This window comes from Capricornis sumatraensis, chromosome 15, assembly GCF_032405125.1.
Source record: "Capricornis sumatraensis isolate serow.1 chromosome 15, serow.2, whole genome shotgun sequence".
Classification (NCBI taxonomy): Eukaryota; Metazoa; Chordata; class Mammalia; order Artiodactyla; family Bovidae; genus Capricornis; species Capricornis sumatraensis.
The window spans coordinates 81239355-81261957 of NC_091083.1; the positions used below are offsets into that span (position 1 = coordinate 81239355).

The following is a 22603-nucleotide window of genomic DNA, read 5'->3' on the forward strand; positions in this document are numbered from 1 at the left end:
CAGCACTTTTCCGTCCTATGGACCAGACCTAACCATGTGACCGTGCTTGGCTGCAGGAGAGGCTGGGAAAGGCAGTTTTTATCCTGCTGGCCAGATGTCTAAACCTCCGGGCTTTTATTAGCAAGGGAGGGTGGGTGAGCCGCTACCAGAGTTTAACTGGCAGTGTCTGCCACGGCTCTATCCCTCTGAGCATGTGGGGTACCACAGGTCGGTGCTCAGAGCTGGCAACAAGGTTCATGGTAATGCTGTACAGCTGGTAGGCCTGGTGATGCTTAAATATGCTTGTTATTTACATATGCAAATCAAGCAAGCTGCTCAGAGTCTCTGCTCCCCTGCAGATAGATGCAGGAGCATCAGGAGCGAGTGTCTGGCTTCCTTAGCTCTCCCAGGCTGGGTGTTCATCTCCAGGAAGCCAGGATGGCAGTGCCATTTCCTATGCTGTTGCCAAAATCAAACCCAGCACCTGGGCCTTCGTCTGGCCCAAGGCCTGGATATTTGTTCAGCCAGTGAGTGAGCTGGAGAGAACTGTTTAGTCTCTTCCTGGACAGCTGAGCAGCCTCATGGGGGCCAAGCCCCCAGAGTGGGCAGCATGGTGGCACAGACACCCCACCAGGGGATAAAGCCAGGACGTACCCAAACCACAGCTGCTTTTACACTGCCCTGAAGATTTTTGCCATGTAGCTTAAGTCAACCTTCATCATTTACTTATTATTTTTATTGAAGTTTAGTTGATTTGGGATGTTATATCAGTTTCTGGAAACTTTATTTTAAAAAGAAAGCTTAAATTGATTTTTAAAGTAATCACCTATCATTGCTATCATGGGTAAGTAGTACGGTCTGCCCTGAATAGAGGAGAACTGAAAACCCAAGATTCTGCTAAAGATTCTTGGCCCTGCTTTCTCTTTCTTAGAGATAAGCTAGCATTACACTGACCAGGATCCTCTTGAGGCATTTAAATGAATCAAACATTTTTAAATAGGATTGCTTTTTTTTTTTTAACACAATACCCTTCACTGTTATTTAATTCCTGTCTGTCACCACTAACAATCATTTCTGCTGGAATCTGCAGTCCCACTCCTAGGAAGCATGGCTGAACTCTGCACACCTTGGTTTCCCCATCTGTAAGATGGGATTTAGGTTATCTTCCAGGAGGATTGAGACTATTACATGAGATCTCAAAAGTCTCAGCATATAAAATGCCTGGCTTGGCTTCCCTGGTGGCTCAGCGGTAAAGAATCCACCTGCCAATGCGGGGGACACGGGATAGATCCCTGGCCCAGGAAGATCCCACGTGCCAGGGGACAACTCAGCTCCTGTGCTGCAAAAACAGCCAACCCACCACAGCTACGGAAGCGTGGGCACCAAGAGCCTGTGCTTGGCAAGAAGAGGAGCCAGTGCGATGAGACCGGTGCACCGCCACCAGAGCAGCCCCGAACCACCACAGCGAGAGGAGGCCGCGCAGCAGAGGCCGCAGCAACCTGAACACATTCACAAATCTTTTTGTTCTTTTTTTACAGTCTGTCTCACAGAACAAGCACTCAAATGCTGGCTGTTATCATTTGTGAGTTTCATGGAGGAGAAGTGAGTCCTGTCACTAAAGAACAAAACATGGTTTGAGCAAAAAACAAAAACAGCAAAAAAACAAACCCAAGCAACCCAAACTTCAGAGCGGCAGAGGGGAGAGACATAAAAGCCCAAACACTTCATTAACAATGGAAGACACTTTATTATTATTTTTTAAAGCATCTCTCAACATTTCAACTCTTGGTAGAAATCAAATGCAAACATCTGCATTTTTAAATTAGCATCTATTTATCTCAATCACAGCAACCTCATACAATTAAGATACACACCGAGGAGGAGCACGGTCACAGCATTTCCTAGTCCAACCCACGAACACAGTGTTTCCGTGATGATAACCCACGCTGGACTTTCTCTTCCAGAACAAGTGGGTTATTCCTGCTTCTGTCTGCTGTGTGAGTTACGTGGCATCACGGTTGGTTAAAAGTTAGTGTAGTGCTAGAGCAGTCTGAAAATGGAAAACTGGAAAAGTCAGGACTGGGACAGGCATTGACACCTCTGAGATGTGAAAAGGAAGGAGGACATCGAAGATGGGTGCCCCCAGTGGGAGGGCCTTAGTAATAAAGTTGGTTGAAACTCAGCTTTATATACACATGGAATATCTACAAGTGATCTGCTAGAGATATATATATATAAAAAAGCCATAGAAGATTTTGAAAACCTTAAAATCTCTCAACTAAGTTGGAAGAACATCAGCAAATTCACAGTGGCCTCAGGATTCAGCCAGATGGAAATGTGCTCAGGAGCTGAATACCTCCTCCCATCACAAAACCCACTGCAGGTCAATCCCTGTAACATTCTGTACATCACCAACACTTATGGCTAAAATATATTATTAGTTCACACGGAAGCAGTTTTATTTTCAGATTCTTGCCCCGCTCCTCCTCTGTAACCCAAAAGGATAATCCGGGGTCAGTTAACTCACATAAGGAGTTTAAGGGGCCTTCGGGTTTGGAAGCGCTGAGGCTCGGCTAAGAATCTCAGGAGGTGCCCGTCTGCTGGGCGCACGCCGACTCCTGCCCCCCTCTAGTGCACAAAGGTCATGTAGGTCACAGAGGAGCCCTGGAAGCAGGTGAAGAGGAGAGGACTGAGGTGGAGGAGTGGTGGGGATCCAAACGCTCTTCCTTCTGAACTGAGACTCGAGGAGACTGCAGCGCAAGGCCCACACTCAGCAAGCGGCGAAGACCAGGCTGGAGGTCCGCAGGGTGAGGTTCCCGACTCGTCACTGGGTGGTCACAGTCTGCAGGCGCAGAGACCTCTCAGCCCGGACGAGCCCCCCGAGGTGCGCACTGGAGGTAGGTGTTGAGATTGGTTGCAGGGAAGACAGCGGGTCTCCACGAGCCCAGGGGACATCATCTCTGTTCCTTCTCCAAGCCTGCACGCTCCACTCGAACTTTGGGCGGTGGCGAGCAGAGGCAACAAGGTGGAAGGGCATGAGCCCCTCCCCTGGAAGACTAAAGAACCTGGGGCATCTTTATAAATAGCTACATCGGTAATGTTTTCACCACTTTGAAACACACAGCAAGTTGAATATTTATTTAAAAATAAATCTCAAAAATATCTATGTACAATACAGGAAGAGAAGGATGTGCAAACAACAGAAGGAGGGGGGAGGTCAGTGCCGCGGTGGAAGGTCCACACTGCAGAGCGTGAGGGCGAAGTTCACAGACCCCACAGCTGCGCTGAGCTGTGGAGGCAACAGCATGACATTCAGTGAATCCTGGGCTCGGGTCACCGTTGACGCATAGAGGCAGGGAAGGCAGGCGGGGGGTGCCGGCGGGGGTCCCGGTGTTTGGGGACGGCGGCGGAGGGATGAGCCAGTGGAGGAGGCCCGGTGTGGCAGGAGGGCTCATTTCACAAGCCAACAGGCCTCTAGCTCACCGCTCCAGGTGTGCATCTGGAAGCGACCCGGGGGGGGGCCCTTCCCAAACCAAGTTGGCTTCGCCATGGGAGTGAGGGGTCGGCAAGAGTCCCAGAGATAGAAACCATCTTGAAGAAACAAGCCCACCCCACCCCCCCAAAAAAAAGAACAAGGAGTGGAGAGATTAGCAAAAAAGGAATCCCAACGGAAGCGCCACCCTCTCTCCTGCCAGACGACAAAGCAGCCATCAGTTGAAATAATGAGTCGGTAAGGGAACTCCCACGTGGGGTGGCCGGCCCCAGGATCTCCCAACACCCGCGCGGTCAAGGGCAGGGCTCTGCTTCTGAGATCTATGCCTTAACACTACTTCCCCGTGACACCAGAAAGGTCGGAGGTGTAGCCCTTGGAGCAGGGAGGCGCGGGGTGGCATCTATCTGTACACGAGATGGGAGAACTGGGTGGACTTGTAGTGCAGCTGGTTGTTGGGCATGAACTTGTGCAGCTCGCTCTTTTTGCAGCAGGGGTCGTAATGGTAGGCGCTGAGGCAGGTGTCGCAGGAGACTTTGGAACACTGGGTGCAGGTGTTGGCGGCCCCCGGGCGGTTGCAGAAGCCACAGCGGGAGGCGGCGGCGGCAGGTGGCTTGGACTTGGAGTGGAGGTGCGGTGGCCGCTCGAGGCCCTGAGTCTGGCCCGCGTACTTCTCCCGCAGGGCGGCCCCGTGGGCCAGGCTGTCGTGGCCGGAGGCTTTGCCGGGGAAGGCGCTGGGCTTGGCGGCCGGGGAGCAGGCCAGCAGGCTGTCGCAGCGCGGGCAGAGGGCGGCGCTGCAGGCCAGGCCGCAGTTCTGGCACTTGGAGAGGGCGGACTCTTTGGCGGGGGGCGAGCGCTTGTGGTAGCCGGGGTGGGCGTCGTTTCTCAGCAGCCAGACGTCGGGCCGCAGGGCGTCCTGCCTCCGGTAGGCAGCCCGGGGCTCCGCGTCCGTGTACAGATCCACGTCGTCCGGGCCAGGCAGGTAGGGGCCGCGCAGTAGGCCGAGCCCGTTGCTGGGAGCGGGGGCCGGCAGGTCGTCGGCGCCGCCGTGCGGGGAGCCGGCCACCGTCAGGAGCGAGGGCGGCGGGCGGACGATCTCGTCCTTGAACTCGTCCCCGGGCTCGGCGGCCGCCGGCTCCTTCCGCAGGCTCAGCGAGGTCTTCAGGGGAGGCTTCCGGCTCTCCCAGGAGCTGTCGTAGGTGTCCACCGACCGCGAGGGCTTGGTCACGCGGGGCTTGTAGTAGTCTTTGGCCGCCCGCTCGCTGGCCGACTTCTGCAGCACCACGCGCGCCATCGAGGCCGACAGCGGCTCGCGGGCCTCGGCGCGCCGCCGCAGGGCCTCTGCGCACCCCCGCGCGTCCTCCGCGCTGCCCCGGCGCTCGCTCACCACGTCCAGCTCCGTGTAGCCCTTGTCCTTGACCTGCGAGTGGATCTCCAGCATCTGCTCGCACTCCACCTTGGCCAGAAAAAGTTCGAAGGAGACCATCTTCACTTGCAGCGTCTCGACCAGCTCTTTGAGCCTGTAGGCGGTCCCCAGCTCGGGCACGTAGCCCATGTAGCTCAAGATGGCTCGGATGTCCTCCTCCAGTAACGTCGACTTGACGTAGTACACGAAGGGGCCGGTGTAGGTCTAGGGGAAGGGAGGGCAGAGGAGCAGAGGTGGGTTCTTCTCTCCCAGACACACCGCGGAGACTGTGCCCGGGCGGGGCGCACCCAGTCTGCACACGGGCACGTGGGGAGCGGGAGTCGGGGCCATCTCAGGGCAGCAAGTGGAGGCTACTGCTCCCCAACAACTCAGCGCAGGGGTCTGAGGGAAATGACCCCGGGGGGGGGGGGGGCAGGGAGCAAAGCCACTGGCCTTCCACAGGGGCTGCAGGGGCCCTGCTCCTTAGGGAGGTGCAGGGCAAACACTGATGGAGACAGGGAATTGGGTCAGAGGCAGAAACACCCAGGAGCAATGCGAGTACCCTTTCTGGTATTTCGGTGAGACTCAGCCTGACCGGGGGAAAACTCTCCTGAGCCACCACGCCTTTGGAATGATTCAGAACTCTCGGTCTCCAGTTCCTCCTCCCCCCTCATCCCTGTCTCCCTCTCGGAGCAGCCTCCTCAAGGCCTCCACGCTGTCTACCTCCCATACAACCACCAGGAGTCGTCTTCTCCAGTGGAAACCGGATCCCGGCCCTGCCCGCTTCCCAGCCCCCTTATAATAAATTCCAGCCCCTACTCTGGGCTCCAAGGCCCTGTGTAACTGGATGCTGCCCCCCTTTCCAACCTCACAGTTTCAGATGTGAGCTGCCAGGGGCGGGCAACCAGCGAAGAAGGCACTATGCAGGGAGGCCAGGTGGGCAATTCTGGTCCTCATCTCAGAGGCAGCCGGAAGCCAGGAAGGCCCAAGCAGAGGAAAGAGATAACACCGTCACAAACCCTCTTCCCAAGATGGACAGCAAGGCGCAAGAAGGGAGAGCAGCATGCAGGGCCCATCCCCAGACCTTACCTTGATGCTTCTGAACTCCTTCTTCCAGGGGCAGAGGAAGAGGTTGATGCCCACCGTCTCAAGCACACTAAAGGCGCAGCGCAGGCCCCGCAGGCTGGAGGAGCGGAGCGAGCGCAGGGAGCTCTCCACCACCTCATAGAACTGGATCAGCCGGAATCGATGAAAGGGGTCCACCTTGTGCAGGCTGAGCAGGGTGGAGGCTGCCGCCCGCAGGGACTCATCACTGCTGGGGGTGGCGTCCCCTTGGCCCTCGTGGAACTGCACATACTTCCGGAACAAGTCATCCTTGTATTTTGCATCCATTGAACTGGGCTTCCCCATCCAATCCGATCCAGGGACAGGGGCTACCTTATCTCCTCCATGGCTTCTGGCTTAGAGGCAGGGACATTGCCAGAAGCGTCAACATGCTGCCTCCCTGGACCCGCAGAATGCTCTGGAAGGGGAAGACCGAGAAGCACGTCATTCCTCGAAATGGTCCACGTCCCATCTGGTGGCTGCCGAGGCCAAACCAGAAGCAGAGCCGGCCTGAGCTACACCAGGGCTTCAACACACTTACCGGACAGGAGTGGAAACAGGACGGGCAAGGTCCTTGATGCTGCTGGAAAGTAGGATTAGGGGCATCGAGCCTGGTTTCACAGGGGTGAGGGAGGGTTAAAAAGCCCCTGAGAAAGTGAGGGTTAGACCCAAAGCAGGAGGTGCTGGCAGGGAGGCAGGCCCCGGGCTAACATTATGAGTGCTTGCCACATGCCAGGTGCCCACGCCTCCTAACTCATCCTGTCTTCAACAGCCCTAGGAGGTCAGTGGCATCATTACCCCCATTTCACATATGGGAAAATTGAGACACAGACACACTAAGAAACGCGCCCAAAGTTATAGGACTATCAGGAAGCAGGGCTGAGGTGAGCGCCCAGGCAGGCTGCTACAAAGTCCATGCCTTTCACCGCCACACCCCTTTCCTGAGGCCAGAAAGAAGCTGGCATGTGAACAGCAAGCAGGCTAGTGAGGCTGAAGAAGAGAGAGGAGGAGGGTCACAGGACACAAGGCTGCCCACACCAGCAGGATCCCAGCCCCTCAACGAGTCAGACATTTCATTCAAAGAGCCCCGTGAAGCCCCTGAAGGGTTCAAAGCAAGGAGGATAGGAGCATGATCACATCTGTGATCATTAAAAAAAAAAGGCTACGTTGGCTGTTGACTCTTGGAGAGTCCCTTGATCTGCCTTTGTTTTTCTGCCGGGGGGGCGTGTGGGGTGTGGGGTGGTGGTTTTGGCCATGCCCTGTGGCTTCTGGGATATTCGTTCCCCGACAGGGATTGAACCTGTGCCCCCTAAAGTGGAGGCATAAGTCCTAAGCACTGGACCACGAGGGAATCCCACTCCATCTTTGTTTTTTACGGTTCCCTCTTGTGAGAGGACAGAACCTTCTAGGCTGGACGCACAGGATTCACACTCTTGCCATCTTCCTGGCCACCTGTTAGCAGAGTAGGCACAGATCCATCAGTATTCTTGGCGCTACGATGCTGCAGCACATCCACATCCATCGAGGGATACTGCCAGGGCCAGGGGCGGCAACACGGCCCACAGGGGTCACAGACAGACCTCAAAGCTGGCCTGCCTGGGCATGAACCCTGGGTCTGCTTCTCCAGGTTACGTGGGCCAAGTACTCAACTCAGTTTTCTCATCTGAAAAAGGGGGTTAATAATTCTTACAGTCCAGAGCTGGCAGAAGGATTCTCTGCAGTCAGTACAGAAAGCTCTTCAGGGACTTCCCCAGTGTCCAGTGGTAAAGAACCTGCCCTCCAATGCCGGGGGTGAAGGTTCCATCCCTGGTCAGGGAACTGCAACCCCAGACGCCTCGGGGTAACTAGGGCAGCCTGTGCACCACCACAAAGAGCCCGCACACTGCAACAAAGCCCCAGTACAGCCAAGGGAAGGAAAGGAAAAGAGCGCTCTCCAGAATGCCAGCTCAGAGTAGGCCCACGAGGCACACCAGCAGACGTTCCCGGTGTCGGAAGGTGCAACACCTACCCAGCGTTCCCAGAGGTGGGATCAGAGTGAGGCAAACATCTCCCACTGGGGTGGGCATGTGCTTTCACACTCACCTGTCCTGCCCTTCCTGCCCACAAGCTCCATGGGTGCAGAGATTGTGACCAAGTGACTGAGGAAAGGTCACAGTGCCAGGGCAGGGCACACGCTTCATAAAAACCTGCCGCTGTCTGGGGGGGGGGCGTTGCTGTTGGCTGTGGGAGATGTTGGCGGGGGGGCGGTTCCTGTTGGCTGTGGGAGATGGTGAGGGACCAGAACAAGCTGCGGTGGGATGGGATGGACCTGCACAGTCCTCCAGCAGCTCTGAGTCCCGCTCAGAAGTCCTAGGTGTCCATCAGCCTGGCAACAATCAGGAAGTCCATAAAATCATGCAGGCGGTAATGGACATTCCTCTGGCTTCTCCAGTTTTGGGGAGACTCCCGGGGGGTAAGACATGCAGGAGAATTAGGGACAGAGAGAGGCCACCTTCTCCCACCCACTGCCCTGCCAAGGAAGCCCAAGGCTCAGACCTGAACCGCACACAGGTGAACAGTGCCACTTGGGAGCAGATTCTCCCTCCTACCCAAGGTCGCTGTGGCCCTCAGAACAGCCATCCCTGCCCTTTAAGGTCCACCCACACAGGCCCTTCTGCCTGCTCCTCAAACACATCAAGCCCATTTTGATCGCAGGACCTTTGGACATGTTGTTCCTTCTGCACGTTCTCCCTGTCGCGGGCTCACTCTCATCATTCAGGTCTCGACTCAACCGTCACTCCTCTGAGGCTCTCCCTGACCACCCCAGCTCAGTAAAGGGCACCTGCCTGGCCCTTGTCATCCCATCATCCTGGGGTAATCACCATCTGAAATCATCAACTTTGGGCATCCCAGGAGGGTCCAGTGGTTAAGATTCCACAGTTCACTGCAGGGGGCATGGGTTCGAACCCTAGTGGGGTAAGTTCTGCATGTTGCTGGGTGTGGCCAAAAAAAAAAAATACTCTGGAAAATTTTCAACTTTATTCATTTACTATCTTCCTGTCTGTCTCCCCTCAATATCCAGTAAGCAGTCAACCCTGCAAAGGCAAGGACAATATCTGTTTTGTTCACCATGATGCCTAACACAGCACCTGGCACACAGTAGGCATTTGATAAAACAGGCAAAACACATGATGCTAAGCACGTCAGCATTCACCATGCTTGCATTTCTGGTTTAGCTCTCCTTCGAGTTCTGGAAGGCCAGCAGGAGAGGGAAGAAAGCAAGGCTCCATGACATGATCTGCCACAGGGTTATGTAAGCTCAGGGTTAGGAAAAGGCGGACCCCAGCTTCCGAGCCTGGCCTGAGGACTGGAAAGCTGTGTTCCTCCCGCCACCCCATGATTCCTGAGCTCAGTGATATTCAGGCCTCCATGGTGCCAGGCCCCAGGCTGGTGCAGTTGGGAGGACAGGGCGTAGGCAGGGGACAGGAGGGCACAGCGATTGAGAAGACAGAGCTCTGCCCTGAATTCTAGCTGAACAGGCTTACTGCTCAGTATCAAAGTATGTGTTCGCTTTAAAAATAAAACTGCATTGCAACCTGAGAGAAGACATCACTGTCCTTGCTAAAAACAAAACACCCATATGCGTTTACCATTTTTTTTTATTTATCCAAAAGAGGCTTCCATCCGGCCTCTGGCCCCAGGGACTGTTTTTTAGTACATCTGAGAACAATTTAGACAGAGCGACATCAAGCCTCCAAAACACTGCTATGATTTTTCTCCAAAGAAGTCAGGCTTGAGCCAATAGAGACTGACCTTTTTTTAAAAAAACAGAGTCAGCCACCCTCAAGCTCAGCTCAGCGTCTGCTCAGCGCTGTAACCATACCACAGTCCCCACCCTTGTTTGTGGCTGGCAAATAAACAAACAAAAGGGCTGCAAACAGCCCACTTGGTATTCAAAGTCCTAAAGTGAAGGGCAGGAAACACGTCTAAGGGGAAATTTGACCCGGCCTACACTGGTGAGGAAACAGGTGAAAGAAAATGCTACAAGATCCTTGAGGAAAGGCGAACAATGATCGTGGTCCTACTGTCCGCTAGGCCTCAGGCTTTCCACTTTAACTGCATCATCCAGTTCAATCCTCACAGTTCTACGAGGAGAGAGACCGAGGCTCTGCCACTAGACAACCTGCTCAACAGAGCCTGAAAAGGTCAGAGCTGGAATTGGACCCTGGGGTGGCCAGCCCCTGGCCTGAAATCTTCCTCCTTCGCTTCATCTTCTGTGGGCACCATGAGTGCCATTCACCAAGGGGTCAGCGCAGAAGGGCCCTCTGCTAAGTACCCCGTGAAAATCAACGAAATCCACTCGACAACCCCAAGGTTAGACAAGGAAAAACTGAGGCTCAGAGGGGCCAACTGGAGGAGGGAATGGCAACCCCCTCCAGTATTCCCACGGCCACGGAGAATCCCACGGCCAGAGGAGCCTGGCGGGCCACAGGCCATGGGCTCACAAAGAATCTGACACAACTGAGCGACTCAGTGTGCATGCACAGAGGGGCCAAGTCACTCGCCCTAAGCCATAAGGACAAGGAGGAGGGGCTCAGGGATCTGAACCTGGGTCTGATGCCAAAACCCTGACTCAAGCTCTGAGCTGCACTGCTTTCAGGCACAGCCGTCCAGCTGCTGGACAGCTCTTCTCAGAAGGGCTTGACTAAGGCAGACGCCCTATGGCAGGGCCAGCAGAGCTGAGTTCTAAAAATTTCGGTGGCAGCAAGACTCCCATCTTCTCACACGGAGCAGGACTGGAAGAGCACAGATCTCTCTATGACGTAAGCTCGAGGGCTGAGAGGGGAGGCTGACCAGCGCCTGGCCAGTGGTAAAGCAGCTGACATCATCCCTCCTGAATTCATTTTCTGAGAATACAGGCTGCATTGTAGCTGGTCATAGCTGATGTCTCTTCTGAGCACAGAGCCAGCAATTTATTCCTAGCACTCTGCAAGAACAACAAAAAACACGCTCTCTGCAAAAACAGCGTGGTTACAGGATACCAAGACAGCGCAGTGACAGAAGCCGTTAATTTCTCCAAGCAACCCAAGGACTGGAATGCCAAGACATGCTAGGCTGGTGGCAGAATTCAAAAAAAAAAAAAAAAAAAAAGCATGGTACCATGAACATCCCTAACAGAATCAGGTGGGTGTCCAGAGCCAAGAGACCTGGTCAGCACCTTCCTGCACCCACAATCTGGGCCCCCCTTTGAAGAGAGATATTGCAATCGGGGGCGGGGGGAGGGGTGGTGGTGGTATTTCAATTATTTTTTAAACATCTCAGAGGAAAGCTGGATCTGTTTAAAACCTCACTGAACGGAACTGAAATGATTCTGGATAGCAAAGGATGAGCTTGGCTTTACCTCAGCTGGCCCATTCAAGCAGAAACATTCCCCAAGCAGCATCTGAAGGCTTCCTCCTCCCTGCACAGGCAGAAGCTATTTTGGGCCCGGCACTGCCCCAGTCCACAGGTTTACAGATCCCTGGTCTAGCTTCAGGCCACTCAGAGTTCCCTGGGCCTCCAAACAGCAGCAAGGGGAGTGCCCATCAACCCCCTCCACCTCCACACCCCACTCCTTGGCACTCATCCCCAAGCCCCTGAGACACATCCTAAGCAACCTTCCACTGGCAGTGAAAACACCAAAGGGTCCCCACACCCCAACCCAATCCCAGAGAGATTCAGAGAGAGGGCTTCCCAACCTCTGAAAATAGCCTCAGCCGATGCTGAAATTGGGCTTCCCTAGTGGCAGCTGCCGCTGGCAGAGGGGCTCTGGAGCAAGCAGGCTCCCCTCCCTGCAGCACACAGAAGCTGGCAACTACTATTCCCAGTCTGATAATTCTTACAGCCTCTAAGCGCCACATCAGTTGTGCAAAGCACCCTAGTCCCAATCTCGGGCCCTCCCCAGGGACTGTGGCCGAATCGACAGCAGCTATCATTTATTGGCGGGCGTGGGGGTGGGGGGCTTCCCTGGTGGCTCAGATGGTAAAGCATCCACCTGCAACGCAGGAGACCCGGGTTCCATCCCTGAGCTGGGAAGATCCACTGGAGGAGGGCATGGCAACCCACTCCAGTATCCTTGCCTGGAGAATCCTATGGACAGAGGAGCCTAGCGGGGCTACAGTCCTGTGGGGTCGCAGACAGTCGGACACGACTGAAGCGACTGAGCACGCACGCATCATTTACTGGAAGGCTGCTGTATGCCAGAGGCTGTGCTTCGTATGCATCTCCCTTCATCCCCACCCCGGCCCCGAGCAGACAGGTTCACTCCCCATTGAACTAACCAGCCAACTGAGACTCAGACGATGGAGTGACTTGTCCAAGGTCACATAATGAGTACAAACCCCCGTCTGCCACCGGAGCCCGGGCTTGAGGACCAACTGCGCGGTAACTGCCTGCAGCTGGGATCGGGGTGTTCTGCTGCCGCGGCCGTCGCCGAACAAGGGGTGCTCCTCCTGAGCTGCCCCGAGCCTCCCACCGCCGGTCTCCAGGAGGCTGCAAGGTAGCCCTCGCGGGGAGCCGGGATCCTGAGGAGTAGCCGGGGCCCCGGAGTGCCGGAAAGGCGGGTTCGCTCATCGCCCCCTCACCGGCCGCGAAGGGACCCCGCTCCCGAACCGGCCGAGCCCCGCCGAATCGGGCGCCCCCTCCGCCCAGGGAAGCCCCAGACGCCGTTTCCGCCCGCGGCCGAACCGCCCTTACCCCGGCACCGCCGCCGAGGACGCCCCGGCCGAGGTGAGCAGGAAGCAGCCGCGGCCGCCGCCGGAGCCGAGCCCGGCTGGGCGCTCGGAGCTCCGGCCGGCTGCGGGAGACAGAGACCAGTACCCTGGGGCCGCGGCGACCCGGAAGCACTCAGTCCGGAAGTGACGTCTCGAAGGCGGGCCCAAAGGGAGGCCAGGCCGCGGCTGCGCGCTGGGCCGGGGAGAGGCCGGCACTCGCCGGAGGCGGAGAAGAAGCCGGAGGCAGAAAGGTGAGCGAGAAGCGGCGGCGTCCCGCTTCGGAGCCTAAAGGCCCGCCGCCGCGGGCCTGGGGCTAGGACCCGGAAATAAACGGGCCGGAAGTGACGCACGCCCTCGGTCCCAGGATGGCGGCTGGCCGAGTTGTCATGGGAACCTGGCTGGAGCCCGGAGGTGGTAACTTGGAGCTGTGAGCTCAGATGGAGAAATTCTGCGGCTTCCATTTCCCGGTCTTCCCCGTTATCCATGCGATCTGACCATGAGCTCCCGACCGCGCCAGAGTAGAAGCTGACAGTTGGATCCCTCACCCCCATTATGCAGGTGGAAATACCAAGGCTTAAAAAAAAGCAAATGAGATGCCCAGTGTCACGTGAGACTGAATCCAGCCTTGAGGGGACTTGCGGTGTTACAGGCTGTGTCTAAGAGGGGGTTCCAGTTTTGCCTTTACCACTTACGAGCAACATAACCTTGGAATAGTTACTTTTCTGAGCCTCGGCCTTTTCACCTATAAATGCAATAATAATAATATACTGCCTCCTGGGATTCAAGTGAGTATGGAAGCCACTTACTAAAATTATTAAAGTAGTTACATTCAGTTCAGTTGCTCAGTCGTGTCCCACTCTTTGCGACCCCATGGACTGCAGTACATCAGAGTTCTCTGTCCTTCACTATCTCCTAGAGTTTGCTCAAATTCATGTCCATTGAGTCGGTGATGTCATCTAACCATCTCATCCTCTGTCCTCTCCTTCAATCCTTTCTTCTCCGCCTTCAATCTTTCCCAGCATCAGGGTCTTTTCCAGTGAGTCGGTTCTTCGCATAAGGTGGCCAAAGTTTGGAGCTTCAGCTTCAGCATCAGTCCTTCCAGTGAATATTCAGGTCTGATCTCCTTTAGGACTGGTTGGATCTCCTTGCCAGTCCAAGGGACTCTCAAGAGTCTTCTCCAACCCCACAGTAGTTGCATTAGTGTAATAATCTCTAAATACACTGTTTTAAAAATCTGGTTAAGCTGGTAATTCCTTGGTGGTCTAGTGTTTAGGTCTCCATGCTTTCACTGCTGAGCGACTGCGTCCAATGCCTGGTAAGGAACTTGAGATCCTGCAAGCTGCATGGCACGGCCAGAAAATAAATGAATAAATAATAAAATATAAAATAAAATCTGGGTAAGTCAAAGGAAATGACTTTCCTCAGCCCTCAACTTCCCTGAATGGAAACCAGCATTGAAGAAGACCAAGCCAAACACTGTCTCCTTGGCTTGTCACTTCACCAAACACCTGCAGTGTAGACTACACTGGCATCAATTCTGGTGGCTTGTCACACTTCACTTCATGGATTTGTCTTCCACCCATCACGTTGATGGTTTTCCCAGAGGTGGCTAGTGGTAAAGAACCCACCAACCAGTGCAGTGACACTTAGGAGACTCTGATTTGATCCCTGTGTCAAGAAGATCCCTTGGAAGAGGAAATGGCATCCACTCAGTATTCTTGCAGAGAAGGCAATGGCACCCCACTCCAGTACTCTTGTCTGGAAAATCCCATGGACGGAGGAGCCTGGTAGGCTGCAGTCCATGGGGTCACTAAGAGTCGGACACAACTGAGCGACTTCATTTTCACTTTTCACTTTCATGCACTGGAGAAGGAAATGGCAACCCACTCCAGTGTTCTTGCCTGGAGAATCCCAGGGACGGGGGAGCCTGGTGGGCTGCCGTCTATGGGGTCGCACAGAGTCGGACACGACTGAAGCTACTGAGCAGCAGCAGCAGCAGTCTTCTTGCCTGGAGAATGCCATGGACGGAGGAGCCTGGTGGGCTACAACCCATAGAGTTGCAAGGAGTCAGACAACTGAAGCTACTTAGCACACACACACACACCATGTTAACTGTGAACTTTGCTTTTGTGGTTCATCACTCGCTGAACCCTTAGTACTTGCAAGTGTCCAGCACATACGCAAGACTTTGTTGAACACATTCACCACTGAACCCCTCATTCTCTCTAACTCACCCCAGATATTTATTGAAGACTCAGGGCCCACAACATGCCAAGCTCTCTATCTCCAGCATGGTCTTGGCTCTCTGTACCTACCATATTCTTCTACCACTTTGGCCTCTGTGCCTGTATATGCTGTTCACCGGGTATGAATGTTCTTCCTTTCCTCCCTTCCTTGTTTTCTTGACTTCCAGCCCCAACTGAGTCGTCATATCCTTTCTGAAGCTTTCTCTGCTTTCTTCAGGCAAAGACCCACCTTCCCCTTGTTTTCCCACCCCACAAGAACATCTTTCATAATTTAAAAAGTTAAAAAAAATTTTTTTGACCTTGACACGCTCCACGTGGGAATCTTAGTTCCCCAACCAGGGATAGAACCCTTGCCCTCTACACTGGAAGTGTAGAGTCTTAGCCACTGGATTACCAGAGAAGTCCCCTGTGTTTCATAATACCTGTGTTTCCCATGAGCTCTGCACATGTCTGATCAGGAGCTGTCCAACAGGTGTTGTGTGAATGCAGGATTCCCTCTCTAGGCCTTGGTGTCCCCAGCTAGAGTCAGTGGGTCTTGTCTCAGGAGTCAGTGACCTGGTGCCTGGAGAGCATTTGGAGAACCAACAACCTGCTATTCAGAGTAGCAGTCACTGTATTTATCTGTTGCTGTCTGCGCATCGCTTTAGATCGCTGTGCACCTCTGCTGTCACCAGCTCATGCTTAAGCTCCTGTCTTAATCACTCCTAAGGTGATGGTGTTTATAGGAAGCCCAGCTGAGAAAAACGGTCCCACCCAAACTCCGCCTTTGCAACAACTCAAAACTGTACTTTGGAAACCATTACAAGAGTGCATGAGGCTGTTAATAAGTCCCTTCCAGCTCTGTGGTTTTGTGACAGCCAAAAAGAAAACAAAAGTTTCAAGAAGGCTTTAGTGGTAGGAAACCCTGGTCACTGATTCTCGGTGACATTTTGTATCAGAAAAATACCAAAATCTCTGAAGGGAGACATATTTCTCATCTTGAAAGCAGGGCTGGAGGCCTGAGATTTCTCTGCTTGGTGACGTGTAATCGCAGGAGCATCCTTTGCAGATTTTATTACATAATGGTTAGCGGATTATGTAACAGTCATGTGACAGTGATCAGGCACCTCTGCTTTCTAAAAGCCAGCAACATGAACCATCTACCTACTTCTTTCTATTTTTTAGCGTATTTTTTAAATCACAAAAGTGCTGTATGAATTCTAATGACATAGGCATGCGTAGAACAAAAAATGAAAAAGAAAAGCAAGCCTGTGACCCACGACTTTGATTTCCTGGAATCTACCAGAGAAAAAGCAGAAGTGCACAAAATGACCTGTTGCATTATTGTTTGTAACACAAAAACAAAACCCAGAAACTTTCTAAGTGCCCTTCATTGGGGAATGGTGTAGCCACACTAATGACTACTATCTATCACTTTAAAAGGGTGATGTAACCCTACATAACTCTGCAAGATATATTTTGGAAGGAAAAAAGAGAGCAATACTCTGAAATGGAAAACACAACATCAACCAACACTATATATTTTCTAAGGGTGTGTATGCATGAAGCCAACTGGGGACAATAATGCAAATAGAGATCATGTTTTTCAAATCAGTCTACAAATACAAATTATATGATTTTATGAATATCTTTCTCCCGTAGAAGTCAGTTAACTCTGAGGACAAAACTACTATGTCTGTTTTGCTTACAATTATATTACTACTCCATGCCATGCTACACTACGCTGTACCCATCAGAGAGTTCAACAGCAACTGTTTTTAACTGAAATTTTCATCGAATGCCTACAATGTGTCAGGACTGATGTTAGATTTAAGGACATAGACCCAAGAAAGACAGATACAGTGCTTGCCCTCAAAGAGTGTACCGTCTCCTTACCAGAAAGAGAAGATTAATAAGTTAGGAGTAAAGAAAGAAAGATGATGAAGTCCCTCAGTCGTGTCCGACTCTTTGCGACCCCGTGGACTGTAGCCTAGCACGCTCCTCTGTCCATGGGATCTTCCAGGCAAGAGCACTGGAGTGGCATTTCTGAACTGAAAACCAGTGATTCAGGAGAGAAGGTGATGAATGTTGTGAGAAGGACAAAGAGCTTAGAGAATGGAGAAGTGATGTCAGAGATGGCACACTGGGGACAGCCCCAAGGAGGAGGTGGCATGGGCTTTGGACATGTAAGGGTATCCAGCTTTCCTTCCAGCTGGAGGGAAGAAAGCAGTTAAAAGTGAAGACTGCTGAAATTCCACTGCCTACAAGTATATACAGTGGGTGTAACTAGCTACTAGAGTACTATTGTCTCATACTACATAGTGCCAGAAATTAGAAGAACTGTCATACAACCTAGTACCTGGCCCGCAGTAGGCATGCAATAAATACTTAACTGAGAAAACAAATGTTGTGGAACCCCTACCATCTGCCAGCTGATTATCGCCAGTTTTCCAGCTTATCGTGATCAGGCATTCAGGTTTCTTAGGAGAAGCTAGAGATCCAGCTTTCTACGTGAAATTTCTCAATTATAAACACCATATGTAAACATACTTCCCAGGGATTTCCCTGGCGGGCCAGTGGTTAAGAACAGAATCTGCCTGCCAATGCGGGGAACACGGGTCCGATCCCTGGTATGGGAGGATTCCACATGGCACGGGGCATCTGAGCCCATTCGCCACAACTACTGAAGCCTGTGCTCCACACTAGGGCCTGTGCTCCACACTACTAGGGCCTGTGCTCCACAACAAGAGAAACCCCAGCAAGCAGAAGCTTGTGGATCACCATTAGAGAGTAGCCCCCACTTAAAAAAATATATATATGTATATATATGTATATATATACTTCCTAGTTCTGTCAACAAAGGGAGCCTATGAGAAATGACACCACTGTTAAAAAAAAAAAAAAGGAATTCCCTGGAGTTTGAGTGGTTAGGACTCTGCTTCCACTGCAGGAACACAGGTTTGATCCCTGGTCAGGGAACTAAGATCCCGCATGCCACGTGATGCAGCCAAAAAGAAATCAACAACAACAATAAAGTGGAAACAACCCAAGTGAAAGTGTTTAGTCGATAAATGTGTCTGACTCTTTGCAACCCCGTGGACTGTAGCCTGCCAGGCTCCTCTGTCGATGGAATTCTCCAGGCAAGAATACTGGAGTGGGTAGCCATGTCCTCCAGATATTCCCGACCCAGGGATCGAACCCGGTTTCCCACATTGCAGTCTGAGCCACCAGGGAGGCCCCAAGTGTCTATCAACTTATGAGTGGATATACAAAACGTGGTATTTCCACACAATGGGATATTATTCAGCCATTAAAAAGGAATGAAGTTCTGATGAATGCTACACCATGAATTAACCTTGAAAACACTGTGCTAAGTGAAAGAAGCAAGTCACAGAAGGACAAACATTGTTTGATTCCACTTACCAGAAATGCCTATTATAGGCAAATTCAAAGAGACAGAAAGTAGAATAGATATTCCCAGGGGCAACCATAATATCTACTTTTCAGTTATAGTCATTATCAGATCTTGCTGGGTTAATGTTGTTTGTACTTCATTACATGGCTTGATATAATACAAACTGCAAACTGCTGTGCAAAAGTGGTGAGCTGGTGGAGTGACTGATGAACAACAATATTCTGGAAGCAGCCTTTTCATGCGGTCATCCTCCTGTGTCTTTCCTTTTTATAGCTGAATCATTCACTGCCCAAATTCCACCACCTCTCAGGATACCTGACACACAGAAGTTATTGGTTAAATAGACATTTACATGCCAGTGTCACTCATGTTAAAAGTCCTTGCAATCCAAGACTGTGTTGTTTTTTTTTTTCCAGTATTTTTTTCCTTTTTGGTTTTTATTTCCATCCTAAGTTGTTGCTGTTCAGTTGCTCAGTCATGTCTGACTCTCTGCGACCCCATGGACTGCAGTATGTCAGAGTTCCCTGTCCCTCACTGTCTCCTGGAGTTTGCTCAAATGCATGTCCGTTGAGTCGGTGATGCCATCCAACCATCTCATCCTCTGTCATCTCCTGCCTTCAATGTTTCCCAGCATCAGGGTCTTTTTCAGTGGGTCAGTTCTTCGCATCAGATGGCCAAAGTATTGGAGCTTCAGCTTCAGCATCAGTCCTTCCACTGAATATTCAGGGTCGATTTCCTTTAGGATTGACTGGTTTGATCTCCTTGCTGTCCAAGGGACTCTCAAGAGTCTTCTCCAGCACTACAGTTCAAAAGCATCAATTCTCTGGTGCTCAGCCTTCTCTATGGTCCAGCTCTCACATCCATACATGACTACTGGAAACACTATAGTTTTGACTAGACAGACCTTTGTAGCAAAGTGATGTCTCTGCTTTTTAATACTCTGTCTAGGTTTGTCATAGCTTTTCTTCCAAGGAGCAAGCATCTTTAATTTCATGGCTGCGGTCACCATCCACAGTGATTTTGGAGCCTAAGAAAATAAAGTCTGTCACTGTTTCCATTTTTTCCCCATCTATTTGCCATGAGTAAGCTATAAGGGATAGGAGTAGTCAACATTTAAGCAACTGGGAAGATTTAAGAACAAGGGAAGCCTTGTTCCACCTAGTTGGGCCAGGTGTGGCGAGCCTGTGAAATACTCGTTTGCCCCCTAGTGGTGCACGTGGGAATTCCTACAGCTTTCTGTTAGCAATTTGGCAGTCTTGAAGAACTGCTGACATTGAGATGAAATTACCTACCCATAGATTAATAAATGTAGAAATGCATAATGGTGTAAGTTCTACCTACTTTAGATAAGCATAGTAATAAATACATTTTACATGTGACCTGAGGTTGAGAGATAAGACTCTGAGAGTTACTTGATTTGAGGGCTAGGAACCACCTGTGCTAGACTCTCAGCTGCCTCGGTGGTAAAGAAGCCGCCTGCCAGCATAGAAGACATAAGAGACACGGGTTTGAACTCTGGGTCAGGAAGATCCCCTGAAGGAGGAAAATGACAACCCACTCTAGTACTCTTGCTTGGAAAATCCCATGGACAGAGGAGCCTCGTGGACTATGGGGTCCCATGAGTCCATGGGGTCCCAAAGAGTCGGACACAAGTGAGCAACAACAGAAACATTGACTGGGGCGGGGTGTGGGGTATAATGTAGGCTGCTGCTGCTGCTGCTGCTAAGTCGCTTCAGTCGTGTCCGACTCTGTGCGACCCCATAGACGGCAGCCCACCAGGCTCCCCCGTCCCTGGGATTCTCCAGGCAAGAACACTGGAGTGGGTTGCCATTTCCTTCTCCAATGCATGAAAGTGAAAAGTGAAAGGGAAGTCACTCAGTCATGTCCAACTCTTAGCGACCCCATGGACTGCAGCCCACCAGGCTCCTCCATCCATGGGATTTTCCAGACAAGAGTACTGGAGTGGGCTGCCGTTGCCTTCTCCGATAAATGTAGGTTAATGGTTCGCAAAGTGCAGCCCCTACCAGCAGCACCCGCACCACCTGGAGAAAATGTTAGAAAGGCAGATCCTTGGGCCACGCTCTAGATTTACTGACCAGCTGAATTCGAAACTCTGGGTGGCTGCCCCCAGCAACTCTTATTTTCAGAATCCCCCCCAGGTGACTGCGATGTACACTAGAGTTTGAGAGCAACTGGCACTCCTTTGTGGTTGTTTTTTACTTTTAAAAAATTTTAGCCCCACCCTGTGGCATATGGGCCTTTAGTTCCCCTTGGTCCCGCCGCATTAGAAGTTTAGCCACTGGATTGCTGGGGAAAATCCTGACTCCTGTGTTCCATCTGTGTTAAAAGGTGATTTAATACCTCTGTGCGTCTATTTGCATGATTGTAAAATGCAAATTGGCTTCCCAGATAGCTCAGTGGTAAAGAATTCCCCTGCTGAGGCAGGAGACACAGGAGACGCTGGTTCTATGCCTGGGTCAGGAAGATTCCCTGAAGGAGGAAATGGCAACCCACTCCAGTGTTCTTGCCTGGGAAATCCCATGCACAGAGGAGCCTGGTGGGCTACAGTCCATGGGGTCTCAGAGTTGGACGAGACTAAGCACACACACAAAATGCAAATAGTAGAAACTGTCATAGCTTGCTGTGAGGATTCATGGACAGTGCTTAGAACAATAAGCGCCCCAAAGCTCACTATTAATATACTATTATTTCAACCCTGTCCTCTTCTCTTTCACTGTTGTAGTTCAGTCACTCAGTCGTGTCCAGCTCTCTTCGACCCCATGGACTGCAGACACACCAGGCTTCCCTGTCCTTCACTACCTCCCGGAGCTTGCTCAAATTCATGTCCATTGAGTCGGTGATGCCATCCAACCGTCTCATCCTCGGTCACCCCCTTCTCCTGCCTTCAACCTTTCCCAGAATCAGAGGCTTTTCCAATGAGTCAGCTCTTCACATCAGGTGGCCAAAGTATTGGAGCTTCACCTTCAGCATCAGTCCTTCCACTGAATACTCAGGGTCGATTTCCTTTAGGATTGACTGGTTGGATCTCCTTGCTGTCCAAGGGACTCTCAAGAGTCTTCTCCAGCACCACAGTTCAAAAGCATCAGTTCTCTGGTGCTCAGCCTTCGTTATGGTCCAACTCTCACATCCGTACATGACTACTGGAAAAACCATAGCTTTTACTATACAGACCTTTGTCAGCAAAATAATGTCTCTGCTTTTTAATACTCTGTCTAGGTTTGTAATAGCTTTTCTTCCAAGGAGTAAAGCATCTTTTAAGTTCATGGCTGCAGTCACTGTCCTCAGTGATCTTGGGGCCCAGAAAATAGCGTCTGTCACCGTTTCCATTTTTCCCCTTTTTGCCATGAAGTGATGGGACCAGATGCCATGATCTTCATTTTCTGAATGTGGAGTTTTAAGCCAGCTTTTTCACTCTCCTCTTTCACCTTCATCAGGAGATTCTTTAGTTCCTCTTTGCTTTCTGCCATTAGGGTGGTATCATTTGCACATCTGAGGTTATTGATATTTCTCCCGGCAATATTGATTCCAGCTTGTGCTTCATCCAGCCCAGCATTTCACATGATGTACTCTGCATATGTTAAATAAGCAGAGTAACACTATACAGCCTTGATGTACTCCTTTCCCAATTTTGAACCAGTCCGTTGTTCCATACCCAGCTCTAATTGTACAGGTTTCTCAAGAGGCAGGTAAGGTATGTATGAATTTATGGAAAGTTGATTTCAAGAGCTCAAACTGGAGGTGCTCAGTGGATCTGAAGCCCGAGTCTGGGACTCCCCTTCCCTCACCACCCTCCCTGCTCACAGCACAGTCTGGCGGCAGTTACAAGGCCAAGACAAAAGCTTATAAACACCTACAACACATCTCTGCTGCCACAGAAGCACCCCCATTCCTGACGGGGAGACGGCACTTTTGGGCCGGAGAGATATCAGAAGCACAGTGCTTGTCATCGGAACAAGAAAAAGAAATGGTAAAATGGAAGCATTGGCTCTCTTGGGCTGCTGCCTACACACCAAGTTACTGGTTAGTGAAAAGATGGCCCACATGGCTAGTTAAAAATAGTCCTCCTGCTTCCAGCAGGTCAAGCAGAATCAATCCAGAGGACTGGGAATGGCCCAAATGAGGCGCAAATTTGCATTCAGTTAACCTGGTTTAGCAAACTGATTTATTTGTCTTGTGCAGACTCCTTACTGTGAGGCCTCTGTGGCCTTACAGGATAGAGTTTAATTGTTCATT

The 22603-nt window shown here is 51.6% G+C and overlaps 1 protein-coding gene across 1 annotated transcript; it reads right to left on the reverse strand.

Annotated features, from left to right (window-relative positions):
• Positions 1 to 3872: 3872 nt before the first annotated feature.
• Positions 3873 to 6284, reverse strand: SPATA2 (spermatogenesis associated 2). The gene is made up of 2 exons (XM_068987820.1): positions 5964 to 6284; positions 3873 to 5099 (listed from the first exon to the last, which is right to left on the reverse strand). Exons 1-2 carry the CDS (start codon positions 6282 to 6284, stop codon positions 3873 to 3875), a joined length of 1548 nt encoding a protein of 515 aa, XP_068843921.1.
• Between the last annotated feature and the right edge of the window lie 16319 nt (positions 6285 to 22603).

Excerpts from the sequence above, each read along its gene's own strand:
- SPATA2 (XM_068987820.1), bottom strand. The coding sequence starts at position 6,284 with ATGGGGAAGCCCAGTTCAATGGATGCAAAATACAAGGATGACTTGTTC. Across the intron at positions 5,100-5,963 it reads AGGAGTTCAGAAGCATCAAG|ACCTACACCGGCCCCTTCGT; the intron begins GTAAGGTCTGGG and ends CCCTTCCCCTAG.